The following is a 19,932-nucleotide window of genomic DNA, read 5'->3' as shown; positions in this document are numbered from 1 at the left end:
AGGAATTAGAATTCGTGAAGTGGTCCATCGGATTGTGAGAATGCTTGTATTCCCAATGCAAGCTCACTCTCACAGTAAATTGAGGATTACCTGTACTTAATTTTTCCTTCCCTCTATTTCAAAGAAAATGGATCAAGGGCGATTTGAGCTTTGTGAAGTTTTACTTGGTGGCACTAGAAATAATAATACTGAAAGCAAAACACTACCCAGATGATGTGGCTTTCATATTCATTGCTCCTTTTATTTACATTTAAGAAAGATAAAGTCATGTAACTTAACAATAAACCAAATGCAACTTGTACAGAAATTTTTAATGTTTTATTTATCGCACATTAAAAAATGAAACACACTATACAAATGATTTTTCATAGCAGATTACACATGTGCCCAAATCAGATTTTCTCAAAAGTGCTGCCAACGTGTATAAGTGCTGTCTGGGGAAACAGCTCTTCTTTGTATAGCCAATGTATTGATTTAAATGCAGTAGCATGCAACCTCCAGTGGAAGTTTTAGATTCCATTCTGTTCTTAAATTAGATTAAATGGCATTGGTGTCCATATTTACAAACTTGAAATGTATCAATCCTGAGCAGGTCTGATGTAATTCTAGGACTGGCAGGTGGTAGTTCTGGTCTTAGTTATAAAAATGGAAATCCAGACAGCAGCAGACAAACAAGTTTTATTCTCTTTCAAACTTGTTACAATTTAAGAGTGACATTGAAAGCTGCTATAAATTGTTAAGCCAAATAACTGTAGGTATCCTTTTCACCATCCACCCGCTCCAAGTATTCCTTCTCTATTAGAATATCAATGCACTTCTGAAAATAGAAAGAAAAACAATTATTCTGAGATGTTTTAACCACTTTTATCCTGTGACTCTGTGTTTAACAAGCTTTAACAATTATTTAACTAGTGAAGACATACTGAAACAAACAATAAAACCTTTCTTTACCTGACATTAAAAAAAACTGAAAGGGCAAAAGAAATGGTAACTGCTAGTTACCGTTAGTATTAAAAGGTAACCATTATCTGCTAGTATCAAAATAAAGCAAAAAATTTAAAAAGTGCATATATTGCATCTACAAAATAAAGAATTCAGTTTATCATCTAATAAGAATGGTAGAGGGGTTTCAGGGGAATTGAAGTACAAACATGGCTAAAAAGTTGAGTTTGATTATAAAACAGTAAGTACTATTCTAAACAATAAGATTTAAACATAAACATGTAATTGAAGTTACTTAAATTTTTCTTAACTTGTAACCTTCTAATAGCTTAATTTAGTGCAATATTACATATTTTCCAATATGCTAAAAGAAAAGTTTTCCTGTTAAACAATCTTCATGCAAATGAGTATATCAATGTTTGCCAAGTGAAGACTTCTGCCTTCTAGATACGATATTTTTTGGAGTATAAGACACTCTGAAGTATAAGATGCACCTAGCTTTTGGGAAGGAAAACAAGAGGAAAATATCTGCTTCTGCCTCCCACCAATTTGTCTCCTTGCAACAAACAGCACAGACAATATACACTGTTTGTAGTGTTACATTTCAGACTATACTTGTACAGATATTGTTAAAATTGATATACTTTCTGAAGTATAGTTATTCTATGCTATTTAAAAGAGGATATAATAGTACTGGGCCTCTTCAGAGTAAGCATTTATTTTAAAAAACTTCTTCAATTTATTAAGCTGTCTAGAACAATAATAAAGCAGTCTTTAAAAAATAAGTAATAATTTGAACATTCTATAGGCCGTTATAGTTATTGACTTACCTCCTTGTGGCAAACAACTTGATTAGCACAAGAAAAAATTCTAAATCTGCCTCTGCCTCCCAGCAATTTGCCACATGGAGCAAACAGCAAGTTTCACCTTCAATTTCTCCTGATCATCAGCTGCTTCAAGATGCAGGGATTATTATAGCTTCCGCAAGCCCGTTTGCTGCAAGGAGGTAAATTGCTCAGAGACAGAGGTCAAAAGGTTGGGGCTGGTGGGTGGAGGGGGCTACATTCAGTGTATAAGACGCACCCAAATTTTCACCCACTTTTGGGGGGAGGTGCGTCTTATACTCCGAAAAATACGGTAATTCTTTGCATCAGGGGCCACAGCCCAGTTCAGAATCAGGATTGGGAAGTGATAGATGAACACACACGAAGCTGCATTTGTGGAAGTGGCGCACATAAAACTATCCTGCCCCATCCTGCTGCCTCTGCCAGTCTCCAGAGCCAAAAGATTGAAGACCACTGCTTTAGACAAACCTTTATTACTGGGACTCGTGGTTTGAATCTTGATGACAGCTGGGTAAGCACTTCTCCAAGCAACTGCTGATGCTTAAGGACTTTTCTCATCTTCATAATCCTCACAATAGCAGCCTAACATACACAAAATTTAGAGTTAAGGCCCAATCCTTGATCACCAAATATTACCAAAGGCTAATAATCATCAAAAGTGTACAGAGGTGATTGTTATTTCAAAGATGGATGAATGCTAGAAAGTCATTTGACTATTTCATAACAAAAATAAGCTATGCTAGCTTAAATCTTGACACTTTTAAATACATTCTACATAGATATAATAGTTTGTCTCTGACTCAAATATACCAACTAAGGAATGTAGAGAAAATTGTTATTTTTTCTGCCAGGAACAGGTTTATAACGGCAGAGAATAACAACTTTGATCGGAATATACATGCAAATGAATTACACAAATGTCAAATTAATTAGGTGCTGCTTTGGGTCAGAAAAATAAAATTGAAATAAATTTTAAAATGGTGGAAATGGTTTTAAATTGTGTTACTGTATCCCCCCCCCATTTTTTATAAATATCCAAGGATGAAGATAAAAAGAGGTTCAAAACTGGTTGTTTGCTTTATTCTTAATAATCCTTCTTAAAGAATCAGCAAAAGGAACCTCAGAAACACAAGAAGCAAAACCTCATAAAATAATTTAAATATATTAAACTCAGTTCAAACAAAGGCAGATTGGGGCATTTGTGAGTAGGGCCCCTCAATAAATGGTAAATACAGGATAGAACTGTGCAAAAGCCTTTCTGGTCATTGCTGCCAACTGCTCAAGCAAGAAGTGTAAGTCTAGGAGGGTCCCTAGATTATGCATCCATCTGAGGAAATGTAACTCAATCAAAAAAATACAGTTGAAAGGTTCCCAGAAACAGAACATGCACAAATACAACCCTTCAGCATACTAAGATTGACTATAAGGCTTTTCCAATCCATCCAGATCTTAATAACCTTTAAGCTTCATTTGGTCAGTCAGGGGTTACAATATTAAACTGATTAGCATTATTCTTACCAGCAATGATCCTATTCTATGGCCTCATTAAAGAAGAGCAGGAAGTTTCAAAACCCTAGAAAGGTATATCAAGCTTAATCTGAAATGCATCAACAGAAAATGATCTCAGAGAAAGGAGGAGTATCAGTGCAACAATGTCCACTGAAGGAGGATATGATCAATTGTCATCAAGAGAAATCAAGCAGGACAAAAATTACACTATTTCCTGGCCCTATCAAATATTGTCTACAAGCATGATCACTTTAATTTCTGCATTATACCCAGGTTTGAAGTGTGATTGAAAATCGGACAGATTAATTATTCATTCATTTGTTTGCCCTATTTCCATAGCTTGGTGATGGCTAACCTTTTTCTCCTTGCATACCAAAATCATGTGTGCACACATTCATAATGCAATGTACTCTGCCCCCATGCGCATGCATGCACAACCCCCACACACCATCTTTCCCCCCGCATGTGTGTGACCCATCCATGCTCCTCCTGTGTATGCGTGCAACACCCCCCCGCATGCCTAGCCAGCTTTCCTGAGGCTTCCTGGGACTAAAAACAGGCCGCAGGGTATGTGTGTGCATTTTAGGCCTAGCAGACCTCCTTGAAGCCTCAACCCAAATGAGGGGATGCAGGGGGGCGTGCCATGCTCCCTCTACCCTCTGTGCATGTGCGCATCTCCCACATGTGTGGCAGACATCCGAAAATCAGTTGGCACGCACGCATCAGCGGTGGGTTCTGGATGCCATTGCAACTAGTACAGTACAACGGGGCCCGGCGGCCACCACATGAACGTGCACAGTGTGCACGCAGCATGGGCATGCATCCTTACCTCCTGCAACTCTCCGTGACACTCCAGCTGCTCGCTGGAGCGTCGCGCAGGCATTGTACGCTCTGTGCATGTGCCCGTAAGAGCTCAAATATAGGTACGGATGGCAGGCGGGTGAGCCCTCCGGAGCACTGTACCGGTGCCCGTACTGGGGTGTACCGCCTATAACCCACCACTGGTGCACATGCGTGATGCTGAGCTGAGCGATGGCTCGTGTGCCTGCAGAGAGGCTATAGCTGTTCGCCATCACGGCTATAGCTGTTCTATTCAACTAAATAACTCTGAGTTGTTTACAATTCTAAAATTATAAAACAATTAAAAACATTAAAAAGTATCCAGAAGTTAAATATAAAGAGCAATGAGGATTATTACTCAGTTGCAGCACATTTCTAAGTTTTTAACGAAAACTGTGAAAGGACAGTAGGGTTGGAGCCAATCTAATCTCTGTGGGGCAAATATTCTACAAGGCAGAGGCTACAATCCAATCTGCTGGATCAAATTGCACAGGTAGAGACTCTTGAAAAAAGGTCACACCAGTAACCTGGTCTCAAGCCATCTAATGTTGTAAAGATAACCAGCATCTGGAATTGCATGCAGAAATGAGTTCAGCTCAATTAAATAGGACATCCATAGCATCACTTAAAGGGGATTAACTAGACTAGACTAGAATAAGGGACCTTGGAGGTCTTCTAGTCCAACCCCCTGCCTAGGCAGAAAACCTTATACCATTTCAGACAAATGGTTGTCCAATCTCTTCTTAAAAACCTCCAGTGTTGAAGCATTCACAACTTCTGGAGGCAAGTTGTTCCACTGATTAATTATACTAATTGTCAGGAAATTTCTCCTCAGTTCTAAGTTGCTTCTCTCCTTGATTAGTTTCCACCCATTGCTTCTTGTTCTACCTTCAGGTGTTTTGGAAAATAGCTTGACTCCCTCTTCTTTGTGGCAATCCCTATTGGAACACTGCTATCAGGTCTCCCCTATTCCTTCTTTTCATTAAACTAGACATACTCAGTTCTTGCAACTGTTTTTCATATGTTTTAGCCTCCAGTCCCCTAATCATCTTTGTTGCTCTTCTCTGCACTCTTTCTAGAGTCTCCACAACTTTTTTACAACATGACGACCAAAACAGAATGCAGTATTCCAAGTGTGGCCTTCCCAAGGCATTATAAAGTGGTATTAACACTTCATGTGATCTTGATTCTATCCCTCTGTTTATGTAGCTTAGAACTGTGTTGGCTTTTTTGGCAGCTGCTGCACACTGCTGGCTGATATTTAAATGGTTGTCCACTAGGATTTCAAGATCCCTTTCACAGTTACTACTGTTGAGCAAGGTGCCACCTACACTGTACCTGTGTGTTTTATTTTTCTTGCCTAAATGTAGAACCTTACTTTTTTCACCATTGCATTTTATTTTGTTCGATAGTACCCAATGTTCAAGTTTGTCAGATCCTTCTGTATCTTAAGCCTATATTCCAGAGTGTTGGCTCTTCCTGCCAGCTTGGTGTCATCTGCAACTTTGATAAGTTCCCCATTTATCTCCTCATGCAAATAATTGATGAAGATGTTGAAGAGTACTGGGCCTAAAACAGAGCCTTGGGGTATAACCCTGCATACCTCCCTCCATGTAGATGCAGTTCCATTGAGGACTACACGTTTGACTAGAGATATGCAGCTGAGTGCTATCTACACATTGATATCTCACTCTAAACAAATGGATAACCTAAACTAATGGCCTCATGTAGATGTTAAATAAGAGAGGAGAGAGAAACGAGATCTGATCTTTCTGTTCCCATCAATATTAGCTGGCCCAGAAGGGTATCATGACCACCAGGGTTGGTTTTTTGTTTTTTTCTTTAATTCCACTGAGAGATCAAGAAAGTCAGGAGTGTTGTACCACTTTATCCATGCCAGAAGTTATCCATGATCAATACTGTTTCAATCTCAAACCCTGGCCTTAACCCTTACTGGAGGAGAGCTAGATAATCCACTCCATCCAGGTCCTCTGGAGTTGCCCTGCGGCCTTCTTTCCATAACGTTCTCCAAGGGAACATTGGAAATTGAATGAAAACTTGGTTGAGTTGAACAATGATCTTTTGAGAAGGGGTGCACCCTTGCCTCTTTTAGAGTTAGCAGAGCCACTCCTCCTTTCAAGGATGAATTAACTACAACCCAGACTCAAGGTCACAACCCCTCCCACACAGCCTTAATAAGTCAGGAAGAAACATTTTTTCTTTCAAGACATTCCATTCTGAAGCTGCAACACCTTCTCTATAAGTCTTTCATGACTATTGGAAAGCAGTTGAAAAGTGTAATGATTGTTGCTGAGGAAGAAAGCACCACTGCCTCCTTCAAGACAGAAGAGAACCCCTATCACTCCAGGTTGAACTTATTGTCACTTCAACCAACTCTCAGGTCATTTCCTGGGCAATCTTAACCAACCATGATAGATGTTAATTTAACAGACAGGTAGCCACCCAGTGACACGAGATACCCCCAAACTAGCACTTCCTCAAAACTCAGACTCAAGCACTGTGCACTTCCTCAAAATTCAAACTCAAACAACTTAAGACAACAAGGTAAAACTCCACTAGACAACTTGGCTGGACCTGCCCAGATGGAGAGCAACACAGAATAAAACTTATTTGTAAGATACTAAGAATACTATCAATATAGTTAATCAAATGTACTGATAGCCAATAGTGATATTTTGGACCAGAATTTCCATCAGTAAAGTGTAATGTCATGTGGCCATGCTAGTTAGTGATGCAAATTCCATCAAGTACAATTGACATCATTTAAGTGACTCCTTAAAAATAACATCAAGTGGTTGCCATTGACTTTGCATGTAGGAGTGGTAATTACAAATGGTGATTATATGACAATGAGGATGCTGTGAGTCTCAAGTACACTCACTCAGTGCTGTTGTAAGATTGAACATGCCGAAAAAGTGGCTATTCAATGAGTATATCTTAGACAGCATATATGAGGAAAACAAGAGGATCTCAAGAACTAGCCTAAGTAGACCATGATAATCCAAATACCATATGTATAGTCAATCGTGGCACGACAAAACCGTGCTCGTCAAAATAGCGGTGATAAAACCGCGTTGCTAAAGCCGCGACGTCATCACCGCACGTCATCACTGCCACAACAACAGTGTGGCGACAGAAGGGCGCTTTAAAACAGCGCGGCGGCAGAAAGCCGATTTAAATTAAGGTAAGGGTTAGGATTAGGTTTAGGGGTTTGCTTTAGGGTTTGCTTTAGGGTTAGGTTGCTTCGGAAGGTGCGGATTTGCCCTCGCCCTTATGTCAGCGCGGTAAGGTCGCATTTGCTTTAGCGATTCGGACGGCGTGGATTAGCACTCGTGCTTATGTCTCCGCGGATAAGGGCTTTGCGGTATTGTGGTGGAACCATAGTCAATTATTTTTATGAAGAGATTAAATTCTTTCCAAGAAAACAAACCTGTAGATACAGCATAGGGAAGTGAAGATTTCAATGGGAATTTACCACACTGCTAGCAATAAAAAGTTACTAACAGCTTTACTATTGTGGGAAAATTTCTATTTAACAGCACTATTAAATAAACTGTTAGCCACAGAAAATTCCCGAGTACCTGGATCAGGAGTTTCCTATCTTCCTCTATATTTTTGTGTGTTGTTTCTTGTTCCTGCTTCTGTTCAGTCTTCATTGGCACATTTATATTAACGCGTAATTTTTTGCTGCCAAGAAAATTTAGGTAAATAATTAGCTCTACAAAACAGAAATGAAGATCTATAGAAACCTTAGGATGAAACATGTTATGAAAGGCAACAGAATTAATCTAACAAAGGCAGGAATCTTTTTTCTGTTGAATGCTGCATTAGGTAATCCATAGTTGTATCTTTTCTTATTTCCCAGAAGACTTAAAATTAATGTTTGCAAACAGGATATCTTAAAATTGGACTGTGACCTATCCATTGTTTAAACTTTCATTCTCTCCTAAGCACGTAAACACAAAACAAGCATACTAATCAATGAGCTTTGAAGATAGTATCTCAATTGCTTTGTGCTGCCTACATTATGACCAAATTCAACTGAAACAAACATTTCCACAAGTATATGTACTGATAGCAATCTTTATAGTACCGCATTTTTCAGAATATAAGATGCACTGGAATATAAGACGCACTAAGGTTTTGAGGAGGCAATTTTTAAAAAAAGTAGATAGGTAGGTAGAGGGATAGACAGGGAGAGAAAGAGAAAGAAATACAGTAGGTAGGTGGATAAAGGAATAGAGAAAATAGGGAGAGAGAAATAGAGAGAGCAATAGCAATAGCAATAGACTTATATACCGCTTCATAGGCCTTTCAGGCCTCTCTAAGCGGTTTACAGAGAGTCAGCATATTGCCCCCAACAATCTGGGTCCTCATTTTACCCACCTCGGAAGGATGGAAGGCTGAGTCAACCCTGAGCCGGTGAGATTTGAACCGCTGACCTGCTGATCTAGCAGTAGCCTGCAGTGCTGCATTTAACCACTACGCCACCTTGGCTCTTAGAGTGTAGGTAGTAGGTAGATAAAGGGAGAAATAGATAGATAGAAATACAGTAGGTAGGTAGGGAGAGAGTGTGTGTGTAGGTAGGTAGGGAGAGGAATAGAGAAAGAGAAATATATAGATATAGAAAAAGAAATATGGTAGATAGTAGGGAAAGAGAGAGAGTAGTTAGGTAGGTAGATAAAGGGATAGAGAGAGAGAAATAGAGAATCTCCCAGACGGCCCGTTTTTCTTAAAGGCATGAATAGGCTTGGGGGCCTTGCAGAGTGCTCCTCGGGGGTAGGCCTGATTTTCACAAAAATGAGCCAATTTTTTCCAAAAGAGGCATGAATAGTCGGGGGGAGGGGGGCTTGCAGAGTGCTTCTTGGGTGGGGGCAAAAATGAGAAAAAAATAGCCCGTTTTTTGCAACTACAGGCCCATTTTTTGTGAAAAAAAAAACTGCATGCATAGCTTATGGAAGCTTATAGAGTGCTGCTGGGGGCTGGGTGGGGCAGAAAACGGGCCGTTTTTTGCTCATTTCTGCCCTCCCTAGCCCCCAGGAGCTCTCTGAAAGCCTCCATAAGGGTATGCACAGCCATTTTGGTGAAGGTGGGGAGCTTCGGGAGTCAAAAAATGCTGTATTCGATATATAAGACACACCCAGATTTTCAGCCTCTTTTTTTGAGGAAAAAAGGTGTGTCTTATACTCCGAAAAATCTAGTAAATTAAATTATTTTAAATAATGCTAATTATATATAGATTAAAAATAGTCATAACCACTGAATAATTTAAAAATACTGCCTTCCGATGTAGGTTTCAAAAAGTTACATTTTTAATTACAATTACATTTATTCTATTCATCTGTGTTAGTTTGGTCTATTCAATTGGCCTTAACTCTAACTTAGAGCCTATGTCCAGACTAATTAAAAGGCATCCATCTTTTTTCTTGGTTCTAAACTTCCACAACCATAGATTATCACTCATTTCTGTGTAAATATTTTAATTATTGTGATTTTTATCATAAAAGTGACCTTATCCTTCAAAATTTTATTCCAACTTGTGATCACTTTCCTGTCTAATTAACTTTTATAGAGACAATAGAGAAGGATATTTATTTCTTAAGTACATTATCCATCTTCATTTATGAAGAAACAAAAAGCATGACTTCTTGGTTCTCAGAAGTTACTTTATTAAGTTTGCAGGTTCATATTTAATAGTATTCCACATTTTCCCACTTTTACTGTGATAATTTCTACTGTCTCCTTTATTTTTGGCTGACAAGAACTGTTTTGTATTAATATATACAAGTTAGGTTAAGTTTAGTGTTTTGACTTCCAGTAATGTTTTTTAATCCTGCTACTCTTATATTTAGTGTATAAATGAAATTACTACATTCAGTGTTATTTTGCTATTTTCAAAACAGAAAAGCTTTATATACAATATTCTTTGGTGTATAAGTCGCACCTTCCTCCCCCACAAAAGGGGTGAAAATCTGGGTGAGTCTTATACACTAAATACAGCATTTTTGGCCTCCCAAAATCCTGACCCGCGCATCCCGTTTTTCACAAAAATGGACACGCAGTGGCTTTGGGAGGCCTACAAATTGTTCCTGGGGGCTGGGGAGGGGGAAAGCGAACGAAATGGGCCCGTTTTCACAAAAAATGGGTTGTTTTTGCCCTTCTAAGCTTCCAGGAGCACTCTGCAGACCTTCCAAACTCTCTGCACACCCTGTTTTTTTTGCAAAAGATGGGGCTGTTTTCATGAAAAAGTGTCTGTTTTGTGCTCATTTTTTGCCCTCCCCAGCCCCCAGGAGCACTCTATAGGCCTCCCATACCCTCAGCAGGCCCAGTTTTCAGAGAAAACGAGCCCGTTTTTTGCCTCCCAACCCTCACCCTTCCCATGTCACATTTTTTGCCTTCACAAAAAATGGGGCGTGCAGAGAGTTTGGGAAGTGTCTTGGGGGCCAGGGAGGGCAAACGCTTAAAAAAAAAAAATTATCTCTTCAAAATCTTGCTGCATCTTATACTTTGGTGCATCTTATAGTCCTAAAAATACGGTAGCTTCTCTCCTCATTTATATCTCTTCTGTTATATGACTGATCTCTTGCCTCTTTATTTTTTTCTGAAACCTGCATCTTACTCTGGCATTTCTCTATCCATCTAAGTATATTAAGCAAAAAGGTTTGTGAAGAATCTCAATGATTTAATGACATTTTCTTGCATGTCATTCAAATTTTTGCAATCTTTATTCATATAAAGCAATTACCATGAACTGATTTTCCTCTTGAAGCTTTGAACAATCCAATGGATATTTCAAATTTATCTCATACAGGTCCTATTCTGCCTTCAAATTTCAGTATATGGCTGAGAAATCCATTTCGCTAATCCATACATTATATATTCTATATATATTCTACTCTATTCTACTATTTGTGTCTGTGTTTGTGTGTATTCTAGTCATTTGAAGTGAATGAAACTGATATAGAATTGTGAGGTTTTGGTTGGAACAGTATTCTGACAGAAATGCAAACATGCTACTGCAATTATTAATAAATAAAGACCTTTTCACATATTTAATCCACTATCTTAAGAAAAACAATTCTGACTAGGTAGTTTTATTCAACTATCATTCTTACTTTTTATAGCCAAGGTACAATTTTATTAAAGTATCCAGTTTCAATTCCACTTCATCAACATTTGCATTTTCATCTTCTAAAACCTATGAAAAATCACAAAGAGCAATGTCAGAACATATTAACAAATTATTTCACCACTCTCCCAAAATAAAAACACTTACCAACAATTTTGACTTTAACAAAATCTGGAGTACTTGTGCCAAAATATCCTAAAAATCAGAAAGGTTAAAAAAACAGTTAATCAATGCCTAAATTCTCTAATAGGTTTTATAGATGATAGTGAAGAACATATGCAACCAGTGAATTTAATTTAAAGCATTTACAATTTATAAGACCATGTGAACAAACTGCTTTTAAACAGAAAAAAACTTTGATTGGTTGAATGTAATATTAAGAGAAATGAAATTGTGCTATATGATATTTAAAATTTTCTAGACTTGAGAAAAAAAATCAGGGATTTTATGAAACATACTAAAATTCTATTCTACTGTCACTAGATATCTACCCAAACACCTTTATTTATAATAAATGTTTCTAAATGTTAGTCATAATTAATGTTTTAAAACTAATATTCAATTATAAAGGCCCAAAATTTGTTTCACATATAAATTTGAAAGCAAATTTATTGTTATGGTAGATAAAAAAACTGGAAGAAATACAGAACTTTATTATTATTTTTTAAGATTACATTAGTAAGGCAACAGTGCACAGAGATAAAAGTTAGTAACAAAAGAGTGGATTGCAAAAAATGAATTGAGGTATTGGAACAGACTACTTTGGTTATTTTAAGATTTTTTTCAGGTCATTTTTAAACTGGATATTATTTTTTTAAATCTTGGTTGATAATGATGGATAAGTATCTTTGAATTAATGATTAGTTATCTAAATTTGTTTAAGATAAGAGAAATACTGCACTGTTAGAGTTAGTTTAGTTAGTTAGTTAAGTTTAACAGAATAAAAATTATTTGATACTACAGTTTGTATATCTGTATTGAGGAAAATTGGAAGTCTCTTTTTTATATATTTTTTATTACTCTGCCTTTCTTTTTTCCTCATTTTTTAAACTTTTTTCCCCTTTCATTTCCTTTTTCCATCTGTATTTTTAAAAAATGTAATAAAGTTGTTGAAAAAATTGAAAAGTGATAAGTTTTGTGCTCATTACAATTCTAGATTTAAAGAAGAAATAAATGGACGTAGCAAGTGGAACAATAAAGACTCCTCAATAATTAAAACTATAATAACATGAAATGAACCTTACCATTTTTATTTGAGTACTGTCAGTCAGTTGCTGGACTGTGTAGGCGTCTTCTGTGTTATACTGCAGCAGGATTGCCATCTGAAATGTAGATGCCTTAAAAAGCCAAGAAATAACTTTTATTTGAATGAATTTCAAAATTCACTTGAAGAAATTTATCAGCGTGAATAGAACAACATAAAACCTTAGCTTTCAGACTAAACAATTCTTTCTGTATTGTTTGGTATTTCATATAAGCTGAAAAATACCTATTAATCAGATTTTCAATAATAGACAAATCCTGCATGTACAGTGAATGTTTTCAGATTACACAACCAAGAAGAAAGCAAAAAACTAAAGGACTAAGATCTGTAAGTGTTAAATACATACAGTGCTTTCAGAAAACATTTAGTTCCCCTTACATTTGTCCATTTTGTTATGCTGTTATTAAAATTAATTTCTTCTCATTAATCTACACAATTTTACAAATGTCTGTAATTTAATAAAAAAGAAAAAAATCCTGAAATATCACATAGGTGTTAGTATTCAGACTCTTCACTAAATTTTTTATTGAAGTACTTTTGACAGCAATTACAGTCTCAAATCTTTTTAGATATGATGTGGTGAGCTTTGCACACCTGGATTGGGAGATTTTCTGTCATGCTTTGCAAATCCTCCCACACTCAGTCAGGATGGCGATTATTGGTGGACAGCCATTTTCAGATCCCTCCACAGATGTTCAATAGGGTTCAAGTCAGGGCTCTAGCTGGACCACTCTAGGGCATTCTAAGTTGTCCCTAAACCACTTCTGTGTTGTCTTGTCTCTATTCTTAAGATTGTTGTCATGTTGGAAAGTGAATTGCCCAAACTGAGGTCCTGAACACTATGGAACAGGTTTTCATTGAAGATATCCCTGTACTTTGCTCCATTCAGCTTTCCCTCAACCCTGACCAATCTCCCAATCCCTGCTGCTGAAAAACACCCCCACAACATGATCACTGTTGGGGTGATATTGGGCAAGGGATTTGGGATGATATTGGGCAGCAATGAATAGTGCCTGGTTTCCTCCAGAACATTTAGAATTGAGGCCAAACGGTTCAATCTTGGTTTCATCAGACCAGATAATCTTGTTCTTCAGAGTCTGAAAGTACTTCAGATGCTATTTTGCAAATTCCAAGCAGGCTTTTATGCATTTTGCACTGAGAAGGTTCTGTTTATACACTCTGCCATAAAGCCCAGATCGGTGGAGGGTTCCAATGATGGTTGTCACTGAAACCCTCTGTCCCATCTTCACACAGGATCTCTGAAGCTCAATCAGAGTGACCATTAGGGTCTTCACCTCTCTTATTAAGGCCTTTCTCTCCTGATTGCTCAGTTTAACCATGCAACCAGCTCTTAGAAGAGTCAATGTTGTACCAAACACCTTCCACTTGAGAATTATGGAGGTCACTATGCTCTGAGGAACCATCAGTGCAGCATAAATTTTATTGCATCCCCAGATCTGTGCCTTGCAATAATCCTGTCTCTGAGCTTTGCACAGTTCCTTTGACCTCATGACTTTTGCTCTGCTACAGTATGCATTGTCAGTTATGAGGCCTTCTACAGAGAGGTGTGTGCCTTTCAAAATAATGACCAGTCAATTTAATTTACCACAGGTCAACTCCAATCAAAGTGTAGAAACAGGTCAGCAACAAGAGCACTGGAAGGTACTGACCTAAATTTTAAGGATTATTCCAAAGGAACTGAATATGTATGCCATGTGATATTTCAGTTTTTTCCTTTTTAATAAATTTACAGACATGTCTAAAATTCTGTTTTTACATTATGGGGTACTGAGTGTAGATTAATGAGGAAAAAATTGAATTTCAACAACGCCAGAATCAGGCTGCAGCATAACAAAAATGACAAAAGTGAAGGAGGTCTGAGTACTTTCTGAATGCACTGTATATGCAGACTAACTATTCAAGGGATTTTATCTATAAGTGGCTTATTTACACAATTTAAACATATATATTTGATTATATTATGATATTATTAATGTGAATATTAATATTAGTATATATTAGCAACATATTTTGTGTACTTATTTAAACAAATATATATTAGAGAAGGTAAATAAAATGCAGGAGGGAAGACAGAAATATTAGCAAAATTTCCAAATTCAAGATATAGTATCAGAAAAAAACAAATTTCTTAACATTTTACTTGAATATGTTTTTAACCAAATCACAGTGTACTTTACCTGTAGAGTATATCGATTTTTGAAGCAATTGGTAACTAGTTCGCCTTTGGATAGCTGATACAACCATGTTAATTTTCTGCCACTGTGACGACTTGCATAGAAAGCAGTAAATCTCTGATAACTGCGCTCCAGCTGCATTTCAAATCAAATCAAACCAAACCATATCATATTTACATTTACAGTCTTAAGCAGAGTAGAGAAATGGAGCAATAATTGGAGCCAATTATTGTTGATGTCATTCAGCAAGGTTTGTCAGAAGATTTTGGTGCCAGTTAAACATGAACTGGCTATGAGAACACTCAGCTGAGTATGTACTCTTTTAAGGAGAAAGCATGCCATCTACAATAGATTGTACATTTAATTCCTAAACAAAAACAAGCGCTTTGATAGTTCTTTTTCTTTATTAATTGACAATCATACAATCCATTACTGAGTCTAGCAGAGTCCAGTGTGGCATACTACTTGACATAGATGACATAAAACGGACTGTCATTAGCAAAGTATGTGAAAAATATTAAATTTAACATGAAAATGGGTGTTTTCAAAAAGCCTAGCAATACTGAATGAAGGCCTTAATTATGTAGCAACTCCAGAGTTATCATGGGAGCTATAGTACTTATAATCCAATATAAAAAGTACAAGTTCCATAAGATTTACAATCAGCAACTAAAACCAGCAGAAAAAGCTGCACCTCACCTTTTTCCTTATTTCCTAAAGCTTAGCAGAAGATCACCATCTTGACCACTTTTCAGAAACTTTTGATAGACAGGGAGAGAAGCTATTCCATAAGGTTAGGACAACTGCAAAGAAGGCTTATTTTTGGACCCATACCTGTTGGCCTATTCTGAGAGAGAGATTTTCAGCATATTGCTAAATCATGTTTATAGGTATATTGTATTAGGAGATGCTGATTCTATAGCTTTTAGGGCAGATCAATATATTGCTTTATAGGACTATGCTTGAAACCACACAATCAGCTTAGACAGAGTAGAAAGTACACCTGGAGAATGTCCAAACTATTTCTTGGACTCAACTTCAAATAAAGAACACACAAAAAAATAGTCAGTATCGCTGGTTTGCTGTGAAAGGGTACAAGCAGAAAGAGATGGGTAAGCCCTAATTGGATAATGTATGATTACATCAAAGAGACTGCTATCTTATTATGGACTGATCTGCCATTAAAGACCAGCAACAATAAGTTGCAGAATGATCTAAAATATACTGACTAGAAAGAAAAAACCAAAAATTGATAGTTCTCAGGAGTCTTTCGGTACTTGCTCTCAGATTTTAGCTGATCCAGTCTTGGGCTTACATATACATAAGTTTACAATAGTGAAATATAATTCTAGAATTGCAACGTAAGAACTGTTGCAACTATAAAACTTATGGAAACTTTGAAGTGAATAAAACTCAAAATACTCATTCCTTTTTAACAAAAAAGGACCCCTCCTCCCTCTCTCTCAAAAAAAGAAAGTATAAAATGTTATGCTAACATCTATTGACAAAATCAATAAATCCATCCTTCAAATAAGTTGTACAATTATGTGATGAGATGGGACTACTGTGTTTCCCCAAAAATATGACCTGTCCTGAAACTAATGCCTTGCCACATTTTTTGTGTGGGCAAAAATATAAGCCTACCCCCGAAAATAAGCCCAAGGCCATATTTCATGGGACAAAAGAAAATAAGACCCTGTCATTTTCGGGAAAAACAGTATATAGAGCTCACAGTACTAAAAACACGTATGTATGTGTCACAAATTAAAAAAAAAAACATTAAAAAAAAGACATTACTAGATGCCTCAACCAGAACTTGCCATTAGCCTTCCAGAATATTACAATCTCCCTATATCTTAAAATATAGAAACTAAGATGGTCTTACCTCTGATGGGAGAGCAAATGCACAAGACATTTGAAAGGGCCAAGATCCAGAGCTTAGTACTTGTATGCTGAAGTCCACTAATATAAAAACATGAACAGTTAAGTCAGTAATTTTATTTCAATCACTGACCAACAAAATAGATTAAATGAACAATTATTTGGTTAGGAAAAGATAATGCTATGAAGAAATGTTATGTTAAAATTAAACAAAAATAAGGAGTCTTTTATTTTCAAAGATATCGTAAAATATATTGGAGAAAAATTGCATAGAAATTATTTAAAACACAAGAATTGAAGTAAATTACAAATATCATCCAATCAATTCAACTAATAAAAATATTAACTGCACAATTCCACGTCCAAGGCATCCTATATTTAATTAAATATATTCCAGTTTTGCAAGATCTTATCCATGTTTAATTCAGCCACGTGATAACTCCCAGCTACATTTATAGATCATATAAACTGGTAAGTAGAATCAGACCTCATTGATACTTGTACTGATACAACTTCAAAATTCTAGATCTACAGACAAAATTGAGAATAAAAAGCAACAGAAACACTGACTTAGGGACAATTGTCAAGAAAATTGAACATGTATAGGTAGTCCTCGACTTACAACAGTTTAGTGACCGTTCAAAGTTACAACAGCACTGAAAAGTGACTGACTGTTTTTCAGTTACAACCTTCACAGCATCTTCATGATCATGTGATCAAAATTCAGATATTTGGCAATTGGTTCATATTTATGACTGTTGCAGCATCCTGGGGTCATGTGATCACTTTTTGCAACCTTCTGATGGATAGGCCAGATTCACAACCAGGTTACTAATTTATCAACTGCAGTGATTCACATAATAACTATGGCAGGAAATGTCATAAATGGGGCAAAACTCACTTAACAAATTCTCATTTAATAACATAAAATTTAGGTTCAATTATGGTTGTAAATCAAGGACTACCTGCATATCTACACTGTGCACAATTATTACTTTGACCATATTATCATTTTATTCATATTTTCCACCTCTAAATTTGAATAGTTATTGGATATAAGCATATCAGGTGATATGTATTTGTGTAATAAAGGAAGGTGTGGCCTAAGGAGATCAATACCCTATATCAAGGTGTGCATAATTATTAGGCAAAATAGGTAAAAAAAAATTAATTGACTCTGAAAACGTCAAAAATGGTAAAAAGTCTTTCGAAGGGATGCAGCACTCTTGAAATTGCTAAGATATTGTGGCGTCATCACAGAAACATCAAACATTTTGTTGCAAATAGTCATCAGGGTCACAAAAAACATTTTGAGAAAAAAAGGCAGACATCAAGCACCAAAGGTTTGAGATAAATCAAATATGAATTTACCTGGTGCCCATTACCTCCAGTGCTGTCATATTTCAGAACTGCAACCTACCTGGACTGCCCAGAGGTACAAGGTATTCAGTGCTCAGAGACATGACCAAGTTAAGGAATGCTGAAACCTGACCACATGTGAACAAGACACATGTTGAAATGACAAGACTGGGCCAAGAAATATCTAAAGACTGTTTTTTTCAAAGGTTTCATGGACTGATGACACAAGAGTGATTCTTGATGGATCGGATGGGTGGGTCAGTGGCTAAATTAGTTAACAGGCACAGACCTCCAGTTAAAACTCAAGAGCCGGCAAGGTGGAGGTGGGAAACTGGTACAGACTGGTATTATTAAAGATGAGCTATAGCTGGACCTTTTCGGGTTCAAGCTGGACTCAAAATCAACTCTCAAACCCACTGCCACTTTTTAGAAGACACTTTCTTCAAGCAGTAGTAATCTTTCAAGATGACCATAATATTTATGCATCACATGCATTGAAGTATTCCACTGCGTGGCTAACTAGTAAAGGCCTTAAAAGATGAAATAATAATGACGTGCTACCTTCCTCACCCGACCTATTGAGAACTTGTGGGCCCTTCTTAAATGGGAGATTTACAGTGATACCTCTCTGAAAGTGTCTGGGAGGCTGTGGTTGGTGCCGCACAAAAAGTTGATCGTCAACAGATCAAGAAACTGATAGACTCCATGAATGGAATGACTGTTATTGAAAAGAAGTGTGGCTATACTGGTCACTGATTTTTTTTTTGAAATGTCAGAAATGTTTGTTTGTAAATTTTGAGTTTTATTATTCTCCCTTTAATAGATGAAAATAAATGAGTAAGATGGGAAATTTCTCATTTAGTTGCGTAATACTTCTACACACTAATAAATTATTGAATAATTATTTTTTTTAACTTTTTATTTTATCTTGATACAAACAGTCCATTAAACAGTGTGTCATCTGGGTACAATTTTTTTGTGCAATAATAGTTAGGTTTTACAATCATATTCATAATAATGGTTGCCCAAAAATTGTGCACACATAGATATTCTCCTAGGAAAACCAAAACCTCACTTTTACTTCCTCAAATATTCAGGTTTGAGATTCATTAACATTTTAGATTGACAGAGTGCACTGTAGTTGTTCAATAATAAAATTAATCCTCAAAATTACAACTTGTCTAATAATTGTGCATACAGTGTATAGTTCTAGGAACTGAGCCTGACTGGAGAAACCCTTTTTGTTGGCATTTGGTGTAAAACCACTTAGATTAACACACTTCTAAGTTAAAATTGTATCCTAAGTATCAGAACAGTCTTGCACATAAAAGTCGATGTTTGGTTTCTAATCTCTCCCCACACCCTAACCTTCTTTCTTTTTCTCAGCAGTATAATTACTGATAAGACACTTTCTAAAAATTGAAGTTGGCATTTCTTATAGTTCAAAGCAAATCAACTAAAGTTATATAAAGTATTGTCTTACAGAACAAAAATTTGCTGTAGTTTTTGATCCTTTTCACTGCTTGCAATATCAGCTCTTTCCTAAAACGCTTTTAAAACAAATGTTCTTTTCCCATGCCTAATTTGGGCCCTTCTTATTTTGTTTTTGGAGAAGCATCTTACTGATAGATAGAATCTTAAATCCATTTATATAATTTTCAATATTGGATTGATTTGTAAGGAAGACTACTTCCTTCATTAATATACTATTCACTTTCATCAATCTATAAAAATGTATATTAATTTACAGGTTTGAAAACAAATAAATTTTAACTTTGCTTACAATCCAATGGCTCTGAATTGGATAGGTGCTTTTTGAACTGCTCATTCAGGTCTTTGCTTACACCTATATCTTGGAACATCCTTTGAAGTTTGGATGTGTACTCAAAGCCACAAGCTTGCTATAATGAATCACAGAACAATTATGAAGTTATACATTTTGAGATA

The 19,932-nt window shown here is 36.4% G+C and overlaps 1 protein-coding gene across 3 annotated transcripts in view; it reads right to left on the bottom strand.

The window, feature by feature from the left end:
* Nucleotides 1-216: 216 nt before the first annotated feature.
* CUL1 (cullin 1) overlaps nucleotides 217-19,932 on the bottom strand; it is an 86,439-nt gene continuing 66,723 nt past the window's right edge. For all 3 annotated transcript variants that reach the window (XM_032237679.1, XM_032237681.1, XM_032237680.1), the window contains exons 14-22: nucleotides 19,769-19,886; nucleotides 16,631-16,707; nucleotides 14,749-14,880; nucleotides 12,531-12,623; nucleotides 11,434-11,481; nucleotides 11,273-11,355; nucleotides 7,739-7,844; nucleotides 2,256-2,369; nucleotides 217-817 (exon numbers count right to left, since the gene is read on the bottom strand). In XM_032237679.1, coding sequence (XP_032093570.1) covers nucleotides 737-817; nucleotides 2,256-2,369; nucleotides 7,739-7,844; nucleotides 11,273-11,355; nucleotides 11,434-11,481; nucleotides 12,531-12,623; nucleotides 14,749-14,880; nucleotides 16,631-16,707; nucleotides 19,769-19,886 — 852 coding nt within the window. In that variant the 3' untranslated portion in view covers nucleotides 217-736. The remainder of the gene's footprint in view (nucleotides 818-2,255; nucleotides 2,370-7,738; nucleotides 7,845-11,272; nucleotides 11,356-11,433; nucleotides 11,482-12,530; nucleotides 12,624-14,748; nucleotides 14,881-16,630; nucleotides 16,708-19,768; nucleotides 19,887-19,932) is intronic.

Source organism: Thamnophis elegans, chromosome Z (genome assembly GCF_009769535.1).
Source record: "Thamnophis elegans isolate rThaEle1 chromosome Z, rThaEle1.pri, whole genome shotgun sequence".
Taxonomy (NCBI): domain Eukaryota; kingdom Metazoa; phylum Chordata; class Lepidosauria; order Squamata; family Colubridae; genus Thamnophis; species Thamnophis elegans.
The sequence above is the reverse complement of the archived record's forward strand: the minus strand, read 5'-3'. Positions and strand labels throughout refer to the sequence as shown.